Source organism: Neovison vison, chromosome 7 (assembly GCF_020171115.1).
Source record: "Neovison vison isolate M4711 chromosome 7, ASM_NN_V1, whole genome shotgun sequence".
NCBI lineage: Eukaryota > Metazoa > Chordata > Mammalia > Carnivora > Mustelidae > Neogale > Neogale vison.
Genome location: NC_058097.1, coordinates 110,896,138 through 110,915,942, shown reverse-complemented (window position 1 = coordinate 110,915,942; position 19,805 = coordinate 110,896,138). Strand labels below are relative to the sequence as shown.

Here is a 19,805-nt window from a genome sequence, read left to right as displayed (position 1 = left end):
GGGGGCATCATAATGTCACAGCAGTCTGGGTGCAAAGGCAGTGGACAGTGGAGTCCTACCACTCCTGAAACCTTCCCTGGCCGATTCAGACCTTCCAGGGGACGCAATCTCTAGAGAGCTCCTTGGCCAATGAAGTTGCACCTTTGCAAAATACATCAGGAGAGGGCAGAAAGAGACATGGGGAGGCTCCAGATAAACAATATGTATGTCTCCTTCCATTGGCCAGACTTCTCAGGGAAAAAGATGGCCCTCCTTTTGGAATGTAGCTGCCGCCCTTCATGGAATCACACTTGCTACTAGTTCATCAGGACAGTTTTGGGTTTTTTTTTTCCTGCTGAAACACAAACCCTCCGGGATTCCAGCTTCCAGATCCATCCCTTTTTAATGTACTGATTATGCATGACTTGGCCATTCTCCAACACTCACACAGCTCCTCACTGACACTGGTCCCTTCCCTCCTGGACTGCTGATGGGGCCTCCTTACGAGCCGTGCTCCCGGTCTTCTCTCAAGAGAGTCGGGATTGCCACGACGCCCGCACCACCAGCTCTGGCCTCTGAGTCATAATTTCTTTCTATGTTAACTTTTCGCATCAGAACATCTCCATTTCAGCTGCCAAGTCTTTAATACAGCCTGTGTACAGACAACAGAGAAATCTCTGCCACTCCCATTTATTATCTCCAAGCACGGCGTTTCCCTTCCATGCAATCTTATCGTATATTTCATTATGGGATGGTGTCCTGCATCCAATGTTCAGTGGCTTCTCGGTAAGATACGCCCAAGTATTCAGACAGAGTGAGAATGGGGTTTGGGCAGACTGGCCACATGTGGGGAGACCAATGGTACAGGTTCACCCTGGCCTGAGGAGGCTCCCAGGATGCAGAGGAGAGGCTCCAAGGGCTCAAGTTCAAGTTCAACTTCAAGCTCCAGGTTCAAGAAGCATTCCCCTGCGTGTTAATTTGAATGTGGCGATTGATCCTTGGTCGCTGTGTCCAAGAGAGGCTAGGAGGCAGAAGGGATTTGGTGCTCGTGTGGGGCTGTTGTCATCGGTCTCGGCTCTGCTTGCCGTGAAGGGCCCAGTATTGCCAGATACTCCAAGGGCTGAAACACAGAGGAGGGGTCCCGCTGGCAACATGACACCCTCACACAGCAAGCCCATGGTCAGGTCTCCGAGCTGCCACCCTCCTCCCACAGACAGGCTGCATGACCTCGAGCAGGCCACTCAATGTCTCCAGGCTCCTGTTTGTCCAGCAAAACCATAAAACAACATTTAAGGTCTTTTACCTACATATATACATATATATGTATATATATATATTTATATACTTATACGTATATAAATATATACTTTTTTTTTTTTTTTTACCTAGACAAAGAATTTTTTTAAACATAGCCAAAGGCGGTCTTCTCAACAGCACGGGGCCCGTAGCTGTTTCTGTGCTCAGAAGGGTAGCCATGCAGGGGCGCACAGGCCAGGACCGGGCTGAGTCTACACGCAAGTACCCACGGACCTCACGGGACCACAGCACCCACACCCTGCCATGTGCGCTCACAAACCCTGGCCACTTCTATAAACAGGCCAAAGCCACTGGCCCAAAGGAGTTCCAGCCCTGCTCCAGAACACGACATCCAAACTGGCCGTCACTGACTGTGGCTCCCACCCGCCCCTGCTCAGCAGCCGCATGGGACAAAGGTCTGCATCACAGCCCTTCCGCCGCCCTCCCTGTCCGGGGCTATCTCCACGGAACCTGCCAGAAAGCGGCCCCCAGTGCTACCTCCGGGTGTCTCCCTCGGGGCACATGCAAGCTACCCAGCGGGGACAGACAGGGCTCTCACAGGGACCAGGTCTCTACTCCGAATCTCGAGGGTGTCCTTGGGGCTGATGTGACAGTGCTAGCAAATTCACTAGGAGGCTCCCTCTGGCCAGGGAGCAGAGTGAACAAAGCTCCCCACTGTGTTTCTTTGTCCACAGGCTTCACCTGCTGCACGTCGGTCCCTGACCCCGGGCAGGGCTGCCCCTCTTCCCACAAGGGGACGTCTGGAGCGGGGGCTACACACTGGGACCCAAGGACCAGCTCTGGCCCTCAGGGGGATGGAACTTGGCCCGTCCAGTACTTGTACAAACGACACATAAGCTGCCAACCTGTAAGACTCAGCAGTTTTCATGTAAAAACCCAGACCTCTGAGTTCCTCTCGGAAATCAGATCTGGCAATATTGGGCCCTTCACGGCAACCAGAGCTGAGACCGATGACAACAGCCTCACACGAGCACCAAATCCCTTCTGCCTCCTAGCCGCTCTTGGACACAGCGACCAAGGATCAATCGTCACATTCAAATTAACACGCAGGGGAATGCTGCTTGAACCTGGCACGTCTACCAAAGTGGGAAAACGACACATTGTCCCAGAAGACCACACGCTTCAAGAGAAAGGGGAGAAACCATTCTCCTCCCCGGAAGAAAGGGTGTAGGGAACAGGGAGGGAGGCTTCTCCTCCACTACCCACCTGGTCTCTCAGGAGCCTTTCAGTCTGTGACCCTTGGTCTCTCGTCTTCAAAGCACCTAAACTCAAATGCTATAGAAGCCAACTGTGAAAATTGAGAGTGGGAGCACAGGTTGTCAAGAACCCACCCAACCGGAAGGGGTCCCATCAGGCTCTGTGGCAGACGGACAACTCGGCCCAGAACATGCCTCTGGCATTTTCTGGAGCAGACCCAACCACCCAGCTCAAACCCTATCACTTCACAAAAGTAACCACATGTCGCGTGGATCTCATTGCAAAAGAGCCCACGCCTCCCTCTGTTCGGCAGACAAGGGGTATTTATTGTTTTCCAGATTCTCTTCCATGTTGTAAAATGTATCCCGTCCATTCAGTCTCCAATCAACCACTTTTCGTTTTTGTTTTTGTTTTTTGCTGGCACGATAACCCCGCCAGATACCAAGAGGGCAGGTTGGTGGCCTCCACGAGGAGTGCCCAGACCATAACCAATACTTACATCACTGCTCCTGGGCCTTGCCAGGGCCAGGCTGTCCCGGGCCAAGGCCACGATCACGTTGCTCTTCTCCCCGGCCCAGTGCACCACCATCTGGTTGTGGGAATCATTCAGACTAACCTGAAAGAGATCAAACCGACACGGGAATTAGGACCCAGGATGAGTGAGGGCCATGATATTCTAAATCAAGACTCTCTCTCTTCCTTTGTCACTCGGAAATAGCTAAGCTTCTGGGATCTGGAGCAGGGGACCAGGGTGGCCTATTTTTCCTCCAGTGCAGATTCCACAAGACACAACTTCCCCTAAGAAGAAACACAAATTCCCTGCATTTTGTATACAAATGGATTGCAAAAAATCTCCTTCCCAGGCTCTCTCTGGCATAACCATGTCTTGGCTTATTCTTGCCTTTGCGTAAACCAATCTCCAGTTACTTTCTTCCCTAACCCCTACGTGGGACATGCGCTCCTAAGACCTTGAAACCAAAACACTGACATATCTTCCTCACTCAGAAAAAGCGCACCAGCCAGAGAGACCACACCCTTTCCAACCTCCATTCGAACTGGTGCCCTGTTCGAATGGAACAGCTGACAGGTGCCAAGCTCCTCACACGGATGAACAAGAGAGAACCATCATGGTACAAGTTTTATTTAATTCGTTTTGAACTGTCCCAAGTAAGGAAATATTTTCTAGGACTCCCCAGAAATGACCTTTGAATTCTTGCTAACAGTAGTTCCCAGCCTTCTGAGTTTTGTAAACCAGGAAGATGAAAAATAATGAGAAAGGCCAACACAGGACTGGTCGGCCAAGTCTATTTTGCCCCGTAAGGACATTAACAAAAACAGCCACTGTGTCGAGCCTGACTTGCTGTTCTCTGAACCGGTTTCCTCTGCTCCCTGGGGACAGAGCAGACTCGTGCCCAGGCTGCCTTGCGGTGGGGTGTGGCCTGGGACTGACTTATGGCCACCAAACGTGAGGGAAGGCCACAAGCCCCAGCCCCTGTCAGCCCTCTGCTTCTTTCCCACCTGCAGGGCCCATTCAGGATTCCAGAGCCCGGACGAGACTGGAACCACAAGAAGGAAGGAGCCCACATCCCCAGTGGAAGCCCTCCACTGGTCAGTAACACTCACTTGGAATGCCCCACAGTGGGGGATCCCTTTATACCCTGAGCTTCTGGGGTCCACCCATTACACAACTAGCCCTCCTGAGCAGCAGGATCACCATAATCACCATTTTTTCACAAAAGGACAGTTAAACTCCAAAAACTGAAGAAGGATCGATCTCGGAATAGAGAACAGTTCTTTGAGACACTTTTGCTTTATGAAAAACTAACTCCATTCCTTTTAGTTTTCCTCCTTCACCAGACACGGAAGGACAGTCCGAGGGCCGGCGTCTCAGAAGCCCTGAGCTAACATTCCACCCACTCCGTGTGAAGAGCAAACCGACGACCACACAAACAAAAATCCAAGAGCTGCTGTTAACACTCAGAATTAGGACACAGCCCCCCCCGAAATCGGGAACATGCACGCTCCCTTGTGCTGAGCCGTGTCTGGGAGAAGCCTCTTCCAGCAGCGTCCAACCCTAGCTGCCCAGGGCACGTATAGAAGAAAACCAAGCTTCTGGGCTCCAAGGAGCCTCTGCCCGATCCCCCCAACCACGCTCACCTCTTGGACTGATGCTAAGTCCAAGCCTGCATGGACGTGCCCTCTGAGCTGCCTTCCCATGGACGCTCTGCAGCAGAAATCCTCCTCCTTTCTCCTTCCTATTCCTCATCCTGCCACCGCCCTAAGTTTCCCCATCCTCCTCCTTGAGGTGCTCCCAGATGTCACAAGGGAGAAGGGAAACACCTGTGCCACAATCTTGGCCAACAAGACGACAAAGGACCTCATCCTTAACTACTCTGCTCTGGCTCTTAAGCGCCTGCATTGCGTTTGATCCAGGATCCGAATGCTTTTGGAAAACTCCTGAAATGAGACCTCTGTAGAGAAAAGGACCTTTCCGTACTTTTTAGGAAAATACGTCATTCCAAAATGTGCCTTCTCATTCCCAGAGATAGGTCCAGGGCCGCATGGAGAGAGAGGGACAAATGAAAAAGAGAAGTAAGTAAATAATGCACCTGAGAATGCTACCAGGGTCGGCGGGGGGGGGGGGGGGGGGGAGCCAGCGGAGGAAATCTCCACCAGCTGGCTGATGAGGCCTTCCTCCGGCCTTACCCATGTTCTTCTGGACGTTCTCCCACGTCTGCCCCAGCAGCTCATGCCTCTGGGAAGAATCTAGATGCAGCTACAAATCAGAAGCCCCACAGCCCAAGTACCCTGGGAATTCGGGCTAAAGTGTTCACCCTCCAAAAACATTCTCACACTTAGAACCAGAGGGAAACATAGAGTGAGCGTATCAAACTTCGACACCATGAAGGATTGGCACCCAGAAGGGCCACCCGAGTTCTTGGGCTCTGGCATGAAAGAGCCCACCAACATGTGACGTGGGCAACCTCAGAACGGTCCCCTTGGCGGGTGACAATCAAGTCACGCTCCGAGCAGGCCACCGAGCCTCCAGTGATGAGAGTGGGAACGAGGTCTTGAGGCTACATGCTGAAGTCTTTCTCCCCGGAGGACACAAGATTTATGAGGCCCTCAACCAATCCTAACAGGGGTGAAGGGGGGAGAGCAATGCAAAGGACAAGCACAGAAGGTCCAAGGGCTTTCTGACAAAGGAAGCCGAAGGCAAGCTTGGTGAAACACCTTTAAAAAAATAAAAAAGGACTTGATAAATGAGACACAGTTAATTGGAGCGGTCCAAGCAGCAGGGAAGGGCCTGAAACCGCCCCTCGGAAGGCAGAGAAAAAAATCACAGGCCCCCAAAATCTCCGCACACAGAAACGGCATCACCGACAACCCACCGTGTCCAGGAGGCACCTGAAGCCTCAGCTGGTCACTGGCAGGTCGTTAATGCCCCCAGAGGTCACCCTGTCTGGGACGCCGAAACCCAGCTCAGAGAACGGCCCCAGAGATGCTGATTTAGATCCCTCTCTGATGGGGGTGGGGGGGGACTTTGCATAATTCCTGTTTTTTAAAAGAGACGCTCCGGGTGTCTGTAACGCACCTTCTCTGGGGAGCAGTGAATGTAGTCCATTCCCCTTCCTACCAGCAGGCCCTCGGATCCAACCAGAGGTAGCCGGGAGACCCGCTCTTTTGGGGAGAGGCCGTCTTTGGGTATCTGGGGTAGTTGTTGAAACTCCATGATCTAATACATGCCACACCGTGGACAAACCTCAAAAAACAGTCTGCCATTGAAAGAAGCCAGACGCCAAAGGTCACAAGACTGCCTGAGTCCATACATGAAAGATCCAGAATCAATAAATCCTTATGGATGGAAAGCGGACTGGTGGTTTCCAGGGGCTGGTGGGCAAAGGGCCCTAGGGAGTCACTGCTGCACAAGTGACAGGTTTTATTTTAGAGCGATGGAACTGGGTGGGGGGGGAGAGTAACTGCCCAACACCGAGATTGGACTAAAAGCCACTGCACTATTCAAGTCAAAGTGGTGAATGTTATGTGAGTTTCGTATCAATAATTTTTTTTAGGGGCGCCTGGGTGGCTCAGTGGGTTAAGCCTCTGCCTTCGGCTCAGGTCATGATCCCAGAGTCCTGGGATCGAGCCCCACATCAGGCTCTCTGCTCAGCAGGGAGTCTGCTTCCCACCCCCCCGCCTGCTTGTGATCTCTCTCTCTTTGCCAAATAAATAAAATTTTTAAAAATCCTTTAAAATAATTTTTTTTAAAGCCTGTTTCTGTGACCTGTTAAGAAGATCACACTTCTGAGGTGCTCGTCTAATACCGAGGAGCTCCAGCTCTGAAGAACGGTGTCTTTCATCTCAGTCTTCCCGCTACCAAAATATGCAGCCCGAATGAGTCAGAGAGGAGACGGGCTGAGGAGTGGGTCTCTGGCCAAAGCCATCCTTCAAAGGCTGTCGGCGGCATCTGCAGAGCCGCAGCGTCCCCGCGGGCCTCCCGGTCCCCGTTCGCTGGCCCCTGGTCCCTGGCTGCAGAAACGGCCACAAGCTCTGGGCCAGCACCCCCTTCCAGCCCCAGCCCCACTCTGAACACACCTCAGTCTGGGCCACCCCCACGCTGTCTCTCAGCCCCCCTGGCGTTCCAAAGAGTTTAAATGATTTGCCTCATTATTCAGAGTGAGAAAAAGAATCTGCTGCCACCCAAGCCCCAAGCTCGGGGTTGTTATAAATAGAAGGGAGCACAAATAAATTGCTTGTTGTATGGAGGGACTGATGGCTCAGGCGTTCACTTACGGACGAAGGCACTGAGGCCTACTGGGTACCAGGCACTCTTGGAGGCTCTGAAATAAATTCTCCCCTTGTCAAGGGTGTGCAGAGCACGCCTCGGGGAACGCGGTGTTGCAAGTCTGACCGGTGATGGGATATTTATAATGAAACTGTCAAAGTCTGTAGAGTCGATTGAGGCTTACTCAGGAGGATGGGGTCCTTAATGGAACAGGACCCACGTCCTCGCCATTCATTTCTTCTGCCATCGCCTCTTGAGAATCAGTCAAACCCGAAGATCAGGATGTCCTAGACACCCACATCCTGCGGTCCTTCCCTCGCCTGCACAGCTTCTCACCAGAAAGAGGAGGACAAACAAGGCGGTCTGGTTCGTTCCTCTGCCTCCCTCACTAGCAGGGAAGCACGAAGAAGTGTTTTTAAAATTCTGCAACGAAATAGAAAACACGTACCGCGTCCTTCAATTTCGAGGACAGAGGCAGCTGCTGAATCCTCTGAATGTCAGAACAGGCTCAGGAAACCAAAGATAGACTCCCGAGGTCCGAGGATAACAAGGTTTTCTCAGACCATCCATTTGCACGACCTAAATGCTAGGTAGGCAAATGGCCCCTCCGTGTCCCCATTCAGGACAGTGTCTTCACTATATTTAGCAAACCATTACCCTCCCTGGGCTCTCCACCTCTGAAGGAGAGCTAAAATCTAGTTTAAGAACTCCCTGCAGACAGCACCTGCTCAGGGACAGGCTGCCGGAGCACCTGACTTGGGTCTACAGGAGCTGCTTCACCCACAGACCTCTTTCACTAACTCAGGCTGCCCATTCTACAGATGAGCCAACAAAAAGAGGATGAGCACGGATGATAAAACGGAGCATTTCACCACCATCTCCTTAACCATAGTCATGAGCTGTCCTTGGAAGACAGGTAGGTAGGTACGTAGGCAGATGGATATCTTTTGCTTTCTCTCTCCCAAAAGGGTGAGAATCCTATTTTCACGGACTCACAACACCAGTTGAGAGAGAGCTACCTTTATTTCTGATCGATCCTCGGCAAGCAGAATCTAATCACCCCTGACCCCTGAAGGTGGCACCCCTCCTGAGGAACCCCACTTTGTCATTGAGCAAATAGCAGCTTTGCTCTTGTGGGAGGCCCCCCTATTAAAAAGAACCTGGGAAAAAAACCCTGTCATGAAAACAATCACCCCTTCATTTACCAGTTGGTAAGTAAGAAAAAGAAGAAAACATCGGACCAGAAGGCACCTCCGAGAACATCTAAACCAATGTCCACTATTTTGCAGATAAAGGTTAAGCCCAAAGAAAGAGTTAGAGGTGCTGTCCCGCCGGACCCCAGAGCAGGGCAGACAGCTGGAGGCGACGGCAAGCCCCAAACTGGGCTTTGTTAATTGGCTGCTGAGCACCTAGGCCAGGGTTAGCCTCAAATGAGGATGCTCCTGCGAACCCAGGCCATTTCCAAGAGCTCTGCAGGCTGCACCGCATGCACTTTCTTTGCCCTTCCTCTTTGGGCCCGCCATTTCACCATAAACAGTACGCCGCCCTCGCTCATTCCTAAATATGTACTGAGCCCTTACTATACAGCAGACACCATGCTAGGTGTTAGGAAACGGGATTTCTGGGGCCAGGGGCATAACTTCGTGTTGGGGAGAGGGTGTGACTGCCCCAAAGACTGAAGACATGACCTACAGCAGGTACCACAGGAAAAAGGGAGACGAGTTAGAGGAAATGCGATGGAGGAGAAAGATTGGACCCAGACAAGAGCAGAGCAAGAGCCAGGAACAGGGGAGACATGGGGACTGTCAGATTTGAAAAGTTGCAAGAAAATGAGTACAGCCAGGAGAGCCAAGGGGAGGGCAGAATTATGGGAGAGCTCTAGGTTTTCAAAGGGGAAAAGAGAGTTCACAGCACCCAGGCTGTGGGTCCCTGGCTGAAAGCAAAGCTTTCACTGTCATATTTACGAGAGGGAAATGCACCACAGGCCACTGGAGACGAGCCACAGGCCTGGGTTTCAGTTTTGGTCTCCAAGACTCGTTAGCTGCGAAGCCTTCAGTACGGGGCGACGTCTTTTTGGAGCCTCGAAATACCCGTCTGTGAAACAAGGAGAGTAATTCTTATTTTCCTGAATTTATGGGACTGTGAGAAGCAGCCAATGAGGTCCTGTTCGTGAACAGGTTTCACGAACTTCAAAATGCCTTCTGTTGGTGGCCCCTCATTTACACCAGAAGAAGCCATTCTTCACAAAACAACTCCATGTGAAAAATGAACGTTTTCCACCAGGGCTGGAAGCTAGAGGCCTCAGGGGTACCTGAGGCTGCTGCGCACGGCTGGGGCGGGGGGCACTGATTTCTAGCGCCTTCCTTGCCCCAAAGGAACACATTTAAATCCTGCATCAAGCCCTCACCTTCTTGGTGGCTTCCTTACCACACTGAGGGAAGCTAATGGAGGCAGAGCCCATGCCACCCAACAGCACGGCTGATTCCCCGGTAACACAGGATGCTCTCAGAGCTGCAGGAGGGCAAGGCGCCTGCTGGAAGCCCCCCCGCCATACCCCCACTGCTAGCTCAACCCCCCAGCTCAGAGCAGACCGGCCTCTCACCCCATCCGAGCCCACATCCCTCCTTCTTCTGTCTCCTCTGAAGAGTCCCAGCCTCATTTGTGCAAGAACCCTTCCATCACCACCAGCAGCCGGGCGGACGCCTTGCCCAATCTGCCAAGCCTCATGCACAGCGAGCTGCGGGATTCTTTTTAGACTTCTCAGAGAGAGAGCTTCAGGGGACTAAAGATATACAGAGGAGGTAAGGCCTGGGGGCCCGGCCTCCCATTCTGCAAAGAAGGCTTTCAAACACTTCGAGTCTCCCCAAACACTCGCACAGTTTCCCAGGCCACACACCCTCCTCCACATGGTCCTCACACCCTGCCATCAGCAGGGTCTTCTGTGGGGATCCTTGGGCCGGCCAGTGCTGGCCTTTCTTCCCAGGTCTCCAGGCCGACCCACGTGGAACGGCTGGGCTAATGGGAAACCGGGTCCTCTACTCTCTGGACCTCGCCTTCCCTCCCCCCATGACCCATCTCAATGGCACCCACTTGAGGGTCTACAGTGACAGCCTCCAAAAGTAGCCTTTGACCCAAGGCTGCTTTGAACCCCAGCCCTCCAAGCTCAATGAGATCCTCCCAGCTTTTCCCGATTTCTTCTGGACAGAGAGGTTTCCTAGGAGTTCAAAATGTCATCAAAACACTACTAAGCTTCCCAGTCCACCAGAGTAAAATGGATCTCACCCCCGTACCAACTAGAGTCTTAAGTGCCCCATCAGGAAATACTCAATAGCTCAAATCCTCATGTAACATGACAATTATCCTAATCCCCTTCCCCACTTCGATTCATAGTTACTCAGGGAAAGAAAGTTTCTACTACATAGGCTAGTCTCCTTTCTAAGCAACAGAAGCAATATTACTCACTTTCTTCATTTAAACCCCAAATAAGGGTGGGGGGGGGGGATAACACACAGCACATTGGCCCCCACCCGGCCCAAAACGTCTATGACATAAGTACATCTTTTTATTGCCCTCGTCTGCCACTCAGATTTGGGACATAATCACATCAGCCTGCCTTTCTGAGAATTCGTAGCTGTGTTTTTAATCTAATTCAGGGGACTAGAGATAAATCATCGTGAAGGGTCCCGATTTTCCGAGCCAGGAGCTTGCAGCAGCGGCAACAGCAGCGGCATGCTAAGCTACGGGGCCAGCCGGGAAGGGGGCGGCGGGGGCTCCGTGCAGTGATGAAGGCCACACCGCCAGGCCCGCGCTGTTTGTCTTCATGTCAGCCTGCAGGGTCGCAGGGATGACAGACAGAGCCAGCTCCACTGCGGGGAGTCAGGAAGCGCGCAGGAAGCCGAGGGCAGGGGCGGGAGGAGACAGCTCCAGGGTTGAGGCACTGTTTACACCCCCGCACTGCTCATCAGACATGCGGGCCTACGCACCACGCTGGCAAAGCCTGGTCCAAGGGAGCTGTGTGTGTGAGGCCACATCAAAAGTGAAGGCACAGGGGCACCCGTGGGGGGCTCCATCGGTTAAGCATCTGCCTTCGGGTCAGGTCCTGGGATCAAGCCCTGCATCAAGCCTACTGCCTGCTTGAGCTCTCTTGTATACACATTCTCTCTCTCCCCCTGGCAAATAAATAAATAAAATCTTTAAAAAAAAAAAAAAGTGAAGGCACAGAGACCAGCCTTTATCATCACCCAAGTGACTAATGGAAGGAGGCAACCATGCAGAGGTCCCCCCGCCCCACGTCACTGCCAACCAGATGAATACCGCAACCCCCCGGTCGTCCACGGCCACTGATGCATTCCGACCTATGCAGGAGAGGCCACTGTTTCCAAACACCCACCCAGGCAGGCCACAGCCACGGAAACCTGGCTACAGACTGCAGCCCTCAACTCTTGCTTTGGCCCAGCTGTTTTTCGGGGGGAACACACACAGGCCTCTGCTGCCAATTCAGTGTCTCTCCCAGGCAAAGCAGAGGGCGCCCAACACTGGAAAAAGCAGGCCACCCGCCACCCATTAAAGCTATGCCTTCCAACACAGCAGCCCACGGCCACATGTGGCCATTTCCACTTATATTTAAATTCATTAAAATTAAGTGAAAGAAAATAAATTGAATTCTTCGGTCGTCCCGGCCCCATTTCAAGTCTCCCACTGCCATATGTGCTCGTGGACACATTGGGCCACACAGACAGCGAGCGTCTCCGGAACAGCAGAGAAAGCTGTGTTAGAGGACGTGCCATGAGCCAGGAAGACAGGGTCTTTCCACTCTTGGCCGGCAGCAGTGATATGATCGTGGAGGTCACCATTCTTATTAACACCGACCCAGTGGGTAACAGAATGCTGTGCTCATTTTTAACTCCCCATGGCGGTCCTGATTGTTATGAAGTCCTGTTTTTATGGGATCCACCCCAAAGCGCGCAGACCATTCCTCGTGGGATAATAAAAAACCTAAGGGGGGGTGGGGCCACAATAAGGTAGGAGCAACCCAGATCTCGAAGCTGAGCAGCACCGACCCTGCCTTCCTGATTTATAGCATTCTCAGCCACTTCAATGCTAGAAGGCAGCCCGTGGCACTTCTTCGAAGGCTAGGTCCACAGGTCGATAAACCAATAAATTAGGTCGAAATTAACTGTGGCTCATTTTAAACTGAGGGAAATTGATTTTTGCATCTACGTGGCTGGACTGAATATGCCCTGTGCCAATGCAATGGATTTGGGTGCCCCTGCGGAATACGTAGGAAGGTTCTGCGCTCGACAAAGAAAATACCTCACCCCTAGCAGCCTAGACCACTTCTAAAGAAATACTAAGCCTCAAACACTCAAACCAAAATGTAGTGAGCTCCCCTTCCCTTTCCACCACAACTAAATCTTTAAAAATGGAGGAAAAGTTAGTGTAATACTTCAGCTTGAATCCATTTCTGCGCAGCAAACTCTTCATTATCCACATCTGAAGTACTGTCGGAAATTCTAAACGCCAAACAGGCTTCCCTGAACACATTTACACCAGCCATTTCACAGATCGGCTACTCGAAGAACACAAGCTCATTTTAATATTCACCTAAGCCAAATTTAATCAGGAAAGTAAACTGGAGCTTTAATAAAATGGCTAAATAAATACGCGGCAAAGGCAACAAGGTTCCCTTTTGGATTAAACCTCCCCTCCAGATCGTTAGAATGTTCCTGTCTGTCCGCTACGGTGGACAGGACACAGCTGGCTCTGTCTATCTGTGGCTCTGGGATGACACAAGGACGACACGAAGATGGCTGTCATCTTTAAGGAGGAACAGACCAAAAATACAACAATGAAAGGACCCGACGACACCAGCCTTTGGCTTTGGGACACGAGTTGTGGTTAGGATCGGCCTCCTGGATCCCAGGTCTCAAAGCAATCGACTAAACATACCATTAACTTTATTTTACAGACTATAAAGAAACCATTCCCAAAAGGAACACGAGTTCAAAGCAAGATCTGTGGCCTCTTAGTTCTGACATTTTCACAGACCTGGGCTCTTCGCCTCTAGGGAATTGCTCTCCAGCAGCCTGCTCCAGAACCAGGGCCATGAGGAGGCTCTCCTGGCCTGCAGGAAGCCTCGAAGTGCGATGAGAGGCCATCTTCCTTCCCAGGCCTGGAGGGAAAGTAACAAGCCCCCCTACTCTAGGACACTTCACATAACTCCCTACTTTTGACAGTCAAATGCCACAAACACATCGTGGAGCAAGAGTTAACCTCATCATTCATGCTGTCAGTGGCTACAGATCACAGAATGCACTGATCTTACCAATTCTGAATTTTCCGCACCTCTGTGCCATTACATGCATAGAATGTTTCTGGAAAGACATACAGAAAGAAAAACAGAGGATAGCAGTTGCCAACTGAGAAGAGGAAACACATAAACGGGGGACACGAGAGGGAGGGCAATTTACTTCTCACTGTATTCTCATACATATTTTATCTTGCAGACATGTATTACCTCCTGAAGGCTAAATAGATACATTGGATGCCTTGGACCCTTTTCGTTTCATCTGTTTACATCTCCCATCTCCTCACCCCTCCCCCGTCACCTCTCACAGCCTCTGCCCACCAGCCCCCAAGACATACAAGCTCCTGATTGAACTAAATGGTAGCCAGAGACTGAGCAAAGAGCCCCCACGCAGCAAGAAGAGACGCCAAGTGGAACTGGGAAGTTTTTCAAGGTCATGTTTACGGAGCCAACCCAACATGCCCAGCAACTCTTCACCTACGTAGAAGCCAATGTGAAACAGCACATGCTTTGCCTTCTCATCTTCTGGAAGCAAACAGGTCAGGCATCCTACCTTCGGAATCAACCAGCCAATTCTTCCCCAAGCAAGTGTATCATGTAAGAATCTCCTCGAGAAAGATCTAAAGCTACACGGTATTTCATCCCCAAAGGAGGCTCTTTGTCCCAGGGCCTCGTGCTGTAATAGACACTTTATTTTCCAGTCTCAGATCAGGACACTGAATACTTCTGGCCTCTAAAAAGCAGGAATTATGAAGAGAGAGCTCACTGGAAGGAAAACAAACCTGTAAATCCTGTTAGGCTTTGCGCTTCATTCCAAAGGATTTTTCCCCAAAACAATACCATTAGCAATACCATGATGGCCCTAAAAGGGAGGATTCTGTACAACAGAATCCCAGTTCTTTATTCAAAATAACCCCCAGGACAGCATAGCAAAAGCAGGATTCCCCTATCCTCACCACCGAGAGAACCAACTCATTTTCACTCTCCGTCTGGGGGCTCACCGTGGTCCTTCTTATAAATACCTTTTCTGTAACCTGCATGTACTTCCTACCCTCCAGGCTTCTCTTCTTCCAAGTGGGCAGTCGGTCCACCAATTATTCACTAACAGCCTCCCCAGTACTAGTCACAGAGAAGAACAAGGCTTGATCCATGCCCTCAAGGAGCAAAGAGAGAGATGAGACAAACAAGCAATTATGACAAGAGGCTGTTAGTGCTGTAACCAAGCTCAAAAGAACTCTTCCCACTGGAGCCTGGGAATCCTAGGAGGTGTACCTTGGCTGCCAAAGAAGGGAACAGGGGTTCTGCAAGCCAACACAGGAGTGGGGAAGACCATCTCAGGCTGAGGAAAAGCAAACATGATGCTACAGAGGCATGGAGTGAACACAAAGTCAGAAAAGAAATTCCATGTGGCAAGAATTATGGAATCCCCCTTCTTGGACTCAGCCCCCTTTAGAAGAGGCTCAGCTTCTAACCCCTGAACTTGGACAGAAAAGTCCTAATATCTCATAGCAATTTGTGTTCACTACTCTTACCAGACTTTATTATTATAAACATGTCCGCAAGGAATCACGGCAGAAGCTAGTCCCCCACATTAGAGAACATGAAGATAAAAATGATCACAAGAACCATGCCTGGTTTACTCCGTAGGTTAGTGGAGCCGAAGAAAAAGAACCGACATGCCTACACCGGGCTCCTTCTCAGCAGCAGGCAGATATCCCCCTGCAAAAGCCCTTCCCGAAGCTGGTGGCCTTAATGTCACCCCTCCAGCTTCTTCGGTCAGGCAGCCTCTGCCTCCAGCCCTAATCTGTGTTGCCAGGCATCCTCTTAACCTCACTCAAAGGTCAGAGGGCAAGAAGCTGCAGAGTGTCTGAGCCCACTGACCTATCCCACCATCTCCGGTGCCCTCCCATATCACACTACCCTCTAAAAGCCCGACTACAGAGCCATAACTCCCCTCTGTTGTGCCTGTGTATTTGGTCCCGTCCAGCACGTGTCTACAACCTCCCCTGCTTTATCTGCGCCTTAAACTGTAAACTTTCTGAAAGCAGGGATGAAAAATTCCCCTCCCTCCCTCCTTCGCCCTTCGCACGCGCATCTCTATTTACAGCCACACTCCCTTCAAGCGATACGATGGGAGAACATTGCAATTCCTCAGGTTTTAAAAAGTGAAAGCGGAGAGGGGATGAAATGGAACTTGGCTTAGAGCTAGAAGCAGAATGGCCATATGATTTATACTTTGCGTTCTGACATGTAAGAGTGAGGACAGTGCTTTCGTAAGCAGCAGGGACAACTTATAAACTAGGTCTGTCCCAGAGAAAACAGGCAAATGGTCACCCTTGCTAGAAAGGTCATTCCAAAGAGAGCTCCAAGAGGGGCACACCGTACCTCTTGGAGTCCCTGACTTCTGCACCTGCAGCCTAAAGGGGCTTTGTCAGATGTGTCTGGCAGAAAGCCCAGGACCAGGAAGTTCTTCCTTCTATCTAACTGAGATCCTTGAAGATTCAAGTTAATGCCTCTTTTATTAATCTTGGGCCCTCAGAGAAAACACTGCCTGGGGCCTTCACCCTTGGTAGGAATTCCTCATTACTGGTTCAACAGCTAGCTCTCCATCCTTCAGCTGAACCAAACTCAGTCGGGCTGGTTCACAAATCAAACCCAAGGAAGAAATGGTACCTGTACGTATACTGTTCAGACTGGGATGCTCTACCCTCAGCCAAGACTACAGCTGCAGGGGACCTGGGCTCCAGGAAGAATTGACTCCCTCCCCTCCCTCCTGCTCCCAGCCCCCAGAGAGCTGACTCAAGCTCACAGCAGAGCTGGATGGCCAGGAAGGCTCCGTGAACAAGGCAGTCTCTCTTTTTCCCTCCCCTGCTCAACACCAGGATGCTGCCGTCCCAGTCGAGAATGATGACCTTGCTGTCTTCTTTTCCACATACAAAAAGAAGTCTCTCATGAGGGTGCAGAGGGGAAGAAGGTCAGGACCCACACACAAACGGAGCTGGCAGGCAGGCCCCAGCAGCCTTGGCCCACAGCAGTTTACACACTGCTCTGCACACAATCTTTCCCAGGGCCTGGTGGTAGATGGAAGTCAAGTGCTCCCACCCACTTGCCACCATCCCCTACCCCTTAAAAGCCAAATATTTTTTATTTTAGAAAAGAATTATTTAGGGAACATTGTATAAAGAGAGGGCAACTATTTGATCACCCAAAGGTCACTGAGATGATGCCAACAAAAACTAAACAGCAGGCAACCCTGCCCCACATGACCTTGGGCCAGTCATTTCACTTTTCCCAGCCAGCGTTTGGTCATCAACAAAATGGCACAATCAGTGAGATGGTTTATAAGGTCCTTCCTGGCTCTAAGGGTTGAATATTTAACTCTCTGTGTTTCCTGAAGAAATGGCTAAAGAGAATCAGTGAAGAGGGGCAGAATTCACACTAACCTTTTAACTTCTGCTTTAAATGAGAACATTTTGACTCTAGAAACCGCGTCATTTACCATCTCCTCTGGTCCCACTTTTTCTTCCCCACTGACCTTCTAGTTTTGCTGATGTCAACCTTAACCACGGGGCTAGGAGTCTCATGAGGCAATAACAGGGTCAAATTAATTTTGCTAATGCCGATACTAACCCACAAACTCGGTCTGCTATTCCTAGCAGTAAGTCTGGCCATAAAAGTGAAATTCATGTTACTCATGATCTAATAAGCCCATTGCCTGGACAGAAATAAATCATTTGCTGAATAACAATGCCCACCAAATTCTTGCAGTCTCAAATCCCTAAGGGCCATGAGTTAATATTCTTATCCAAAAATAAAGTCAGTATCTCCAAAAGGAAGGTGGAAAGAAAGGACAGACCCTCCCTCCAACAAACAACAACAAAATCCAGCCCGTACACACACACACACACACACACACACACACACACACCCCTCTTGCTCTGGGCAGATCAGGAAAGTCACGCTTTCAGGTTTGCCCACCTTAACTGTGGGTAAAAACGGTCGGCATGGAGTCCCCTCCCCTCACTGCTCACCTTAACTGTGGGTAAAAACGGTCGGCATGGAGTCCCCTCCCCTCACTGCTCCGTGTGTAAGTGTACTGCAACCGCAGGCTGCTCTCGCCTCCACTGCCAACTGACGGCCCACTAAAGAAACCCGGTTTTTCACCCACATGTAACATGCAGCTGCACCCCTCCTCTACCTGCTGGAAACTACACGGGTGTGCACACACCCTGCGGAAATGGGCACCGCACCCCGCGAGTTACCTGGAAGACGTTTGCTAAAATCGACTGTAAGAAGGAAAGATGAATGCAATTCAAGTGCGAACGGTCACACTCCTGCGGGGGGGGGGGGGTACGGGGACACAAACGCTAGCCGGGAAGTCCCCAGGGGCGCCGGCACCTGGGAGGCGGCCGCGGAGGATGGATGCGGGGCTGAGGAAGTGCGGGGAGAGGAGAGAGCCGGGGGAGGCGGGTGGGTGGCCGGCCGCTCACCTGTCCGTACACCTTGATGGGCTCCGGCTGCAGGGCAGCGCTCCGTCTCCTCCGGAGCGGCTTCTCGTCCGCCCCCCGGGGCCCCCCGCGCGCCCACAGCCGCAGCTCGCGCGGCTCGCCCTGCACCACGCGGAAGCCCCGGTCCTGGGGCAGGGGCGCGCGGCCGCCGGGCAGCGTCTGCGTCCACACCTCGCACAGAGCCCCGGGCGGCAGCAGCGCGACCAGGGTGAATAGGAAGGGGAGTCGCGACTCCCTCCTGCTGCTCCGTGTCGCCATGTTCGGGCGAACGCTGCCGCAGGTGGCGCCGCCGCCAGGAGAGAATGTGCAGCGCGAGGCCGGGACGGCGGCTGGGCTGGGGCCGCGCGCGCCGCTCCCGGGGCTCCAGGCCGTCCGCGCCGCTCGGGGCCGCCCCGCTGCGCCCGCCGCCGCCGCCGCCGCCGCCGGGTCCCGCTTGGCTCGGCGCGGCGCCGTCACGTGTGCAGCTCGCAGCGGCGTCCGCTTCGCGCACTTTCCGCGCTCGGCGGCCTCGGCGCCGCTCGGGCCCCTCCCCCGCGCGGGGATGGGGAGGTCAAGGCAGCGAGCGCCCGCTGGGGTGCGTGGCCATGCCCGCCGGCGGGCGCACCGCGTCGTCCGCCCTGCGGCAATCCAGAGTTGGGCTGGGGCTCGCTCGTCTTCCCCGGAGTTAGTTGCCTCCTGTCCCGGGTCGCGTCGAGGTCGTCCTAAACCGCGGCGGGTCTCCTTCCCCGACTGCAGCAGCCCCGGGTCCCGTCTGGCCCTGGGACCACCTCCTCAGGCCCCCGCCGCATCCCCACCTCCGAGGGACAGCCCGGAGCCAAAGAAAATTCGCTCTGAACGCGCAGAACGCGGCAGCCGGCAAATCAGGAGCCGGATGAACCCGCCCCCATTGTGAAACTCACATGGTTTCTACTACTCTGGGCATCAAAATGTACCTGAAGTGGCCGCAGCCCAAAACTACCCAGGATCAAGCTAAACTGCTCAGGCATCGAACACAGTCACTTGTGCCCCCTGCACAGAGGCAGTACAGCGAGGGTACGTCTCACAAGGGACTTGCCATGCCCGGACGGGTACACAGTTTTACAGGGTTCCTTGCACACGGGAATACCTGTGCATAACCCAGGGCCTGGCTCAGAGGCTTGCTTGTGACCCTGCAGGGTGATCCAGCACGGAGCCCCCTACCTCGGCTGCAAAATGGACATATTCACGAGCCCGTTCAGCCTGCATTCCGCACCTGCTCCAAGTCTCCTCCAAGCCTGTGAAGCTTGTTACTGTGGGTAGGAGGGACAGACCCTCAAGGAGTGAAGGGGACCCACCTTAATCCTAAATTCAGCTTGAGGATCCAGACCCTCTCTGAGCAGCGAGATACTACTCCTACAGTGGGAACTGCTGAGGCACACCCAAGGTAAAATATAAAATATGTTTTTGCAGATTTGTAGAAAAGGGCCAAGGCCTATCCATCGTGGTCTATCCTCTGTTCCATTTTACATTTGAAGGTGCTCTGAACACAGATCCTGGTTTCTGGTAAGACTAAAGACCTAAGAAGGAACAGGGCTAAAGGGGAGAAGGCTGCTATGGTTGTACAAGTCCTTGGTTTCAAGGGAGGAGGGGGTGATCAGTTCAGCTCCCCCCAAATGCTCCTCGTTCTCAACAAACCATGGCTGCTTGATTTCACCCCCTGCCCCAAAGTCCTCTCTGGTTAGCTTATTGGGGC

At 52.3% G+C, this 19,805-nt stretch overlaps 1 protein-coding gene across 5 annotated transcripts in view; it reads right to left on the bottom strand.

Annotated features, from left to right (window-relative positions):
• SORL1 (sortilin related receptor 1) overlaps positions 1 to 18,424 on the bottom strand; it is a 147,212-nt gene extending 128,788 nt beyond the window's left edge. Inside the window, exons 1-2 of one of the 5 annotated variants that reach the window (XM_044258068.1) lie at positions 18,077 to 18,424; positions 2,993 to 3,109 (exon numbers count right to left, since the gene is read on the bottom strand). In XM_044258068.1, the coding sequence (XP_044114003.1) occupies positions 2,993 to 3,109; positions 18,077 to 18,352 (393 nt within the window). In that variant the 5' untranslated portion in view covers positions 18,353 to 18,424. The other 4 variants (XM_044258067.1, XM_044258071.1, XM_044258070.1 and 1 more) reach the window with 4 other exon arrangements.
• Between the last annotated feature and the right edge of the window lie 1,381 nt (positions 18,425 to 19,805).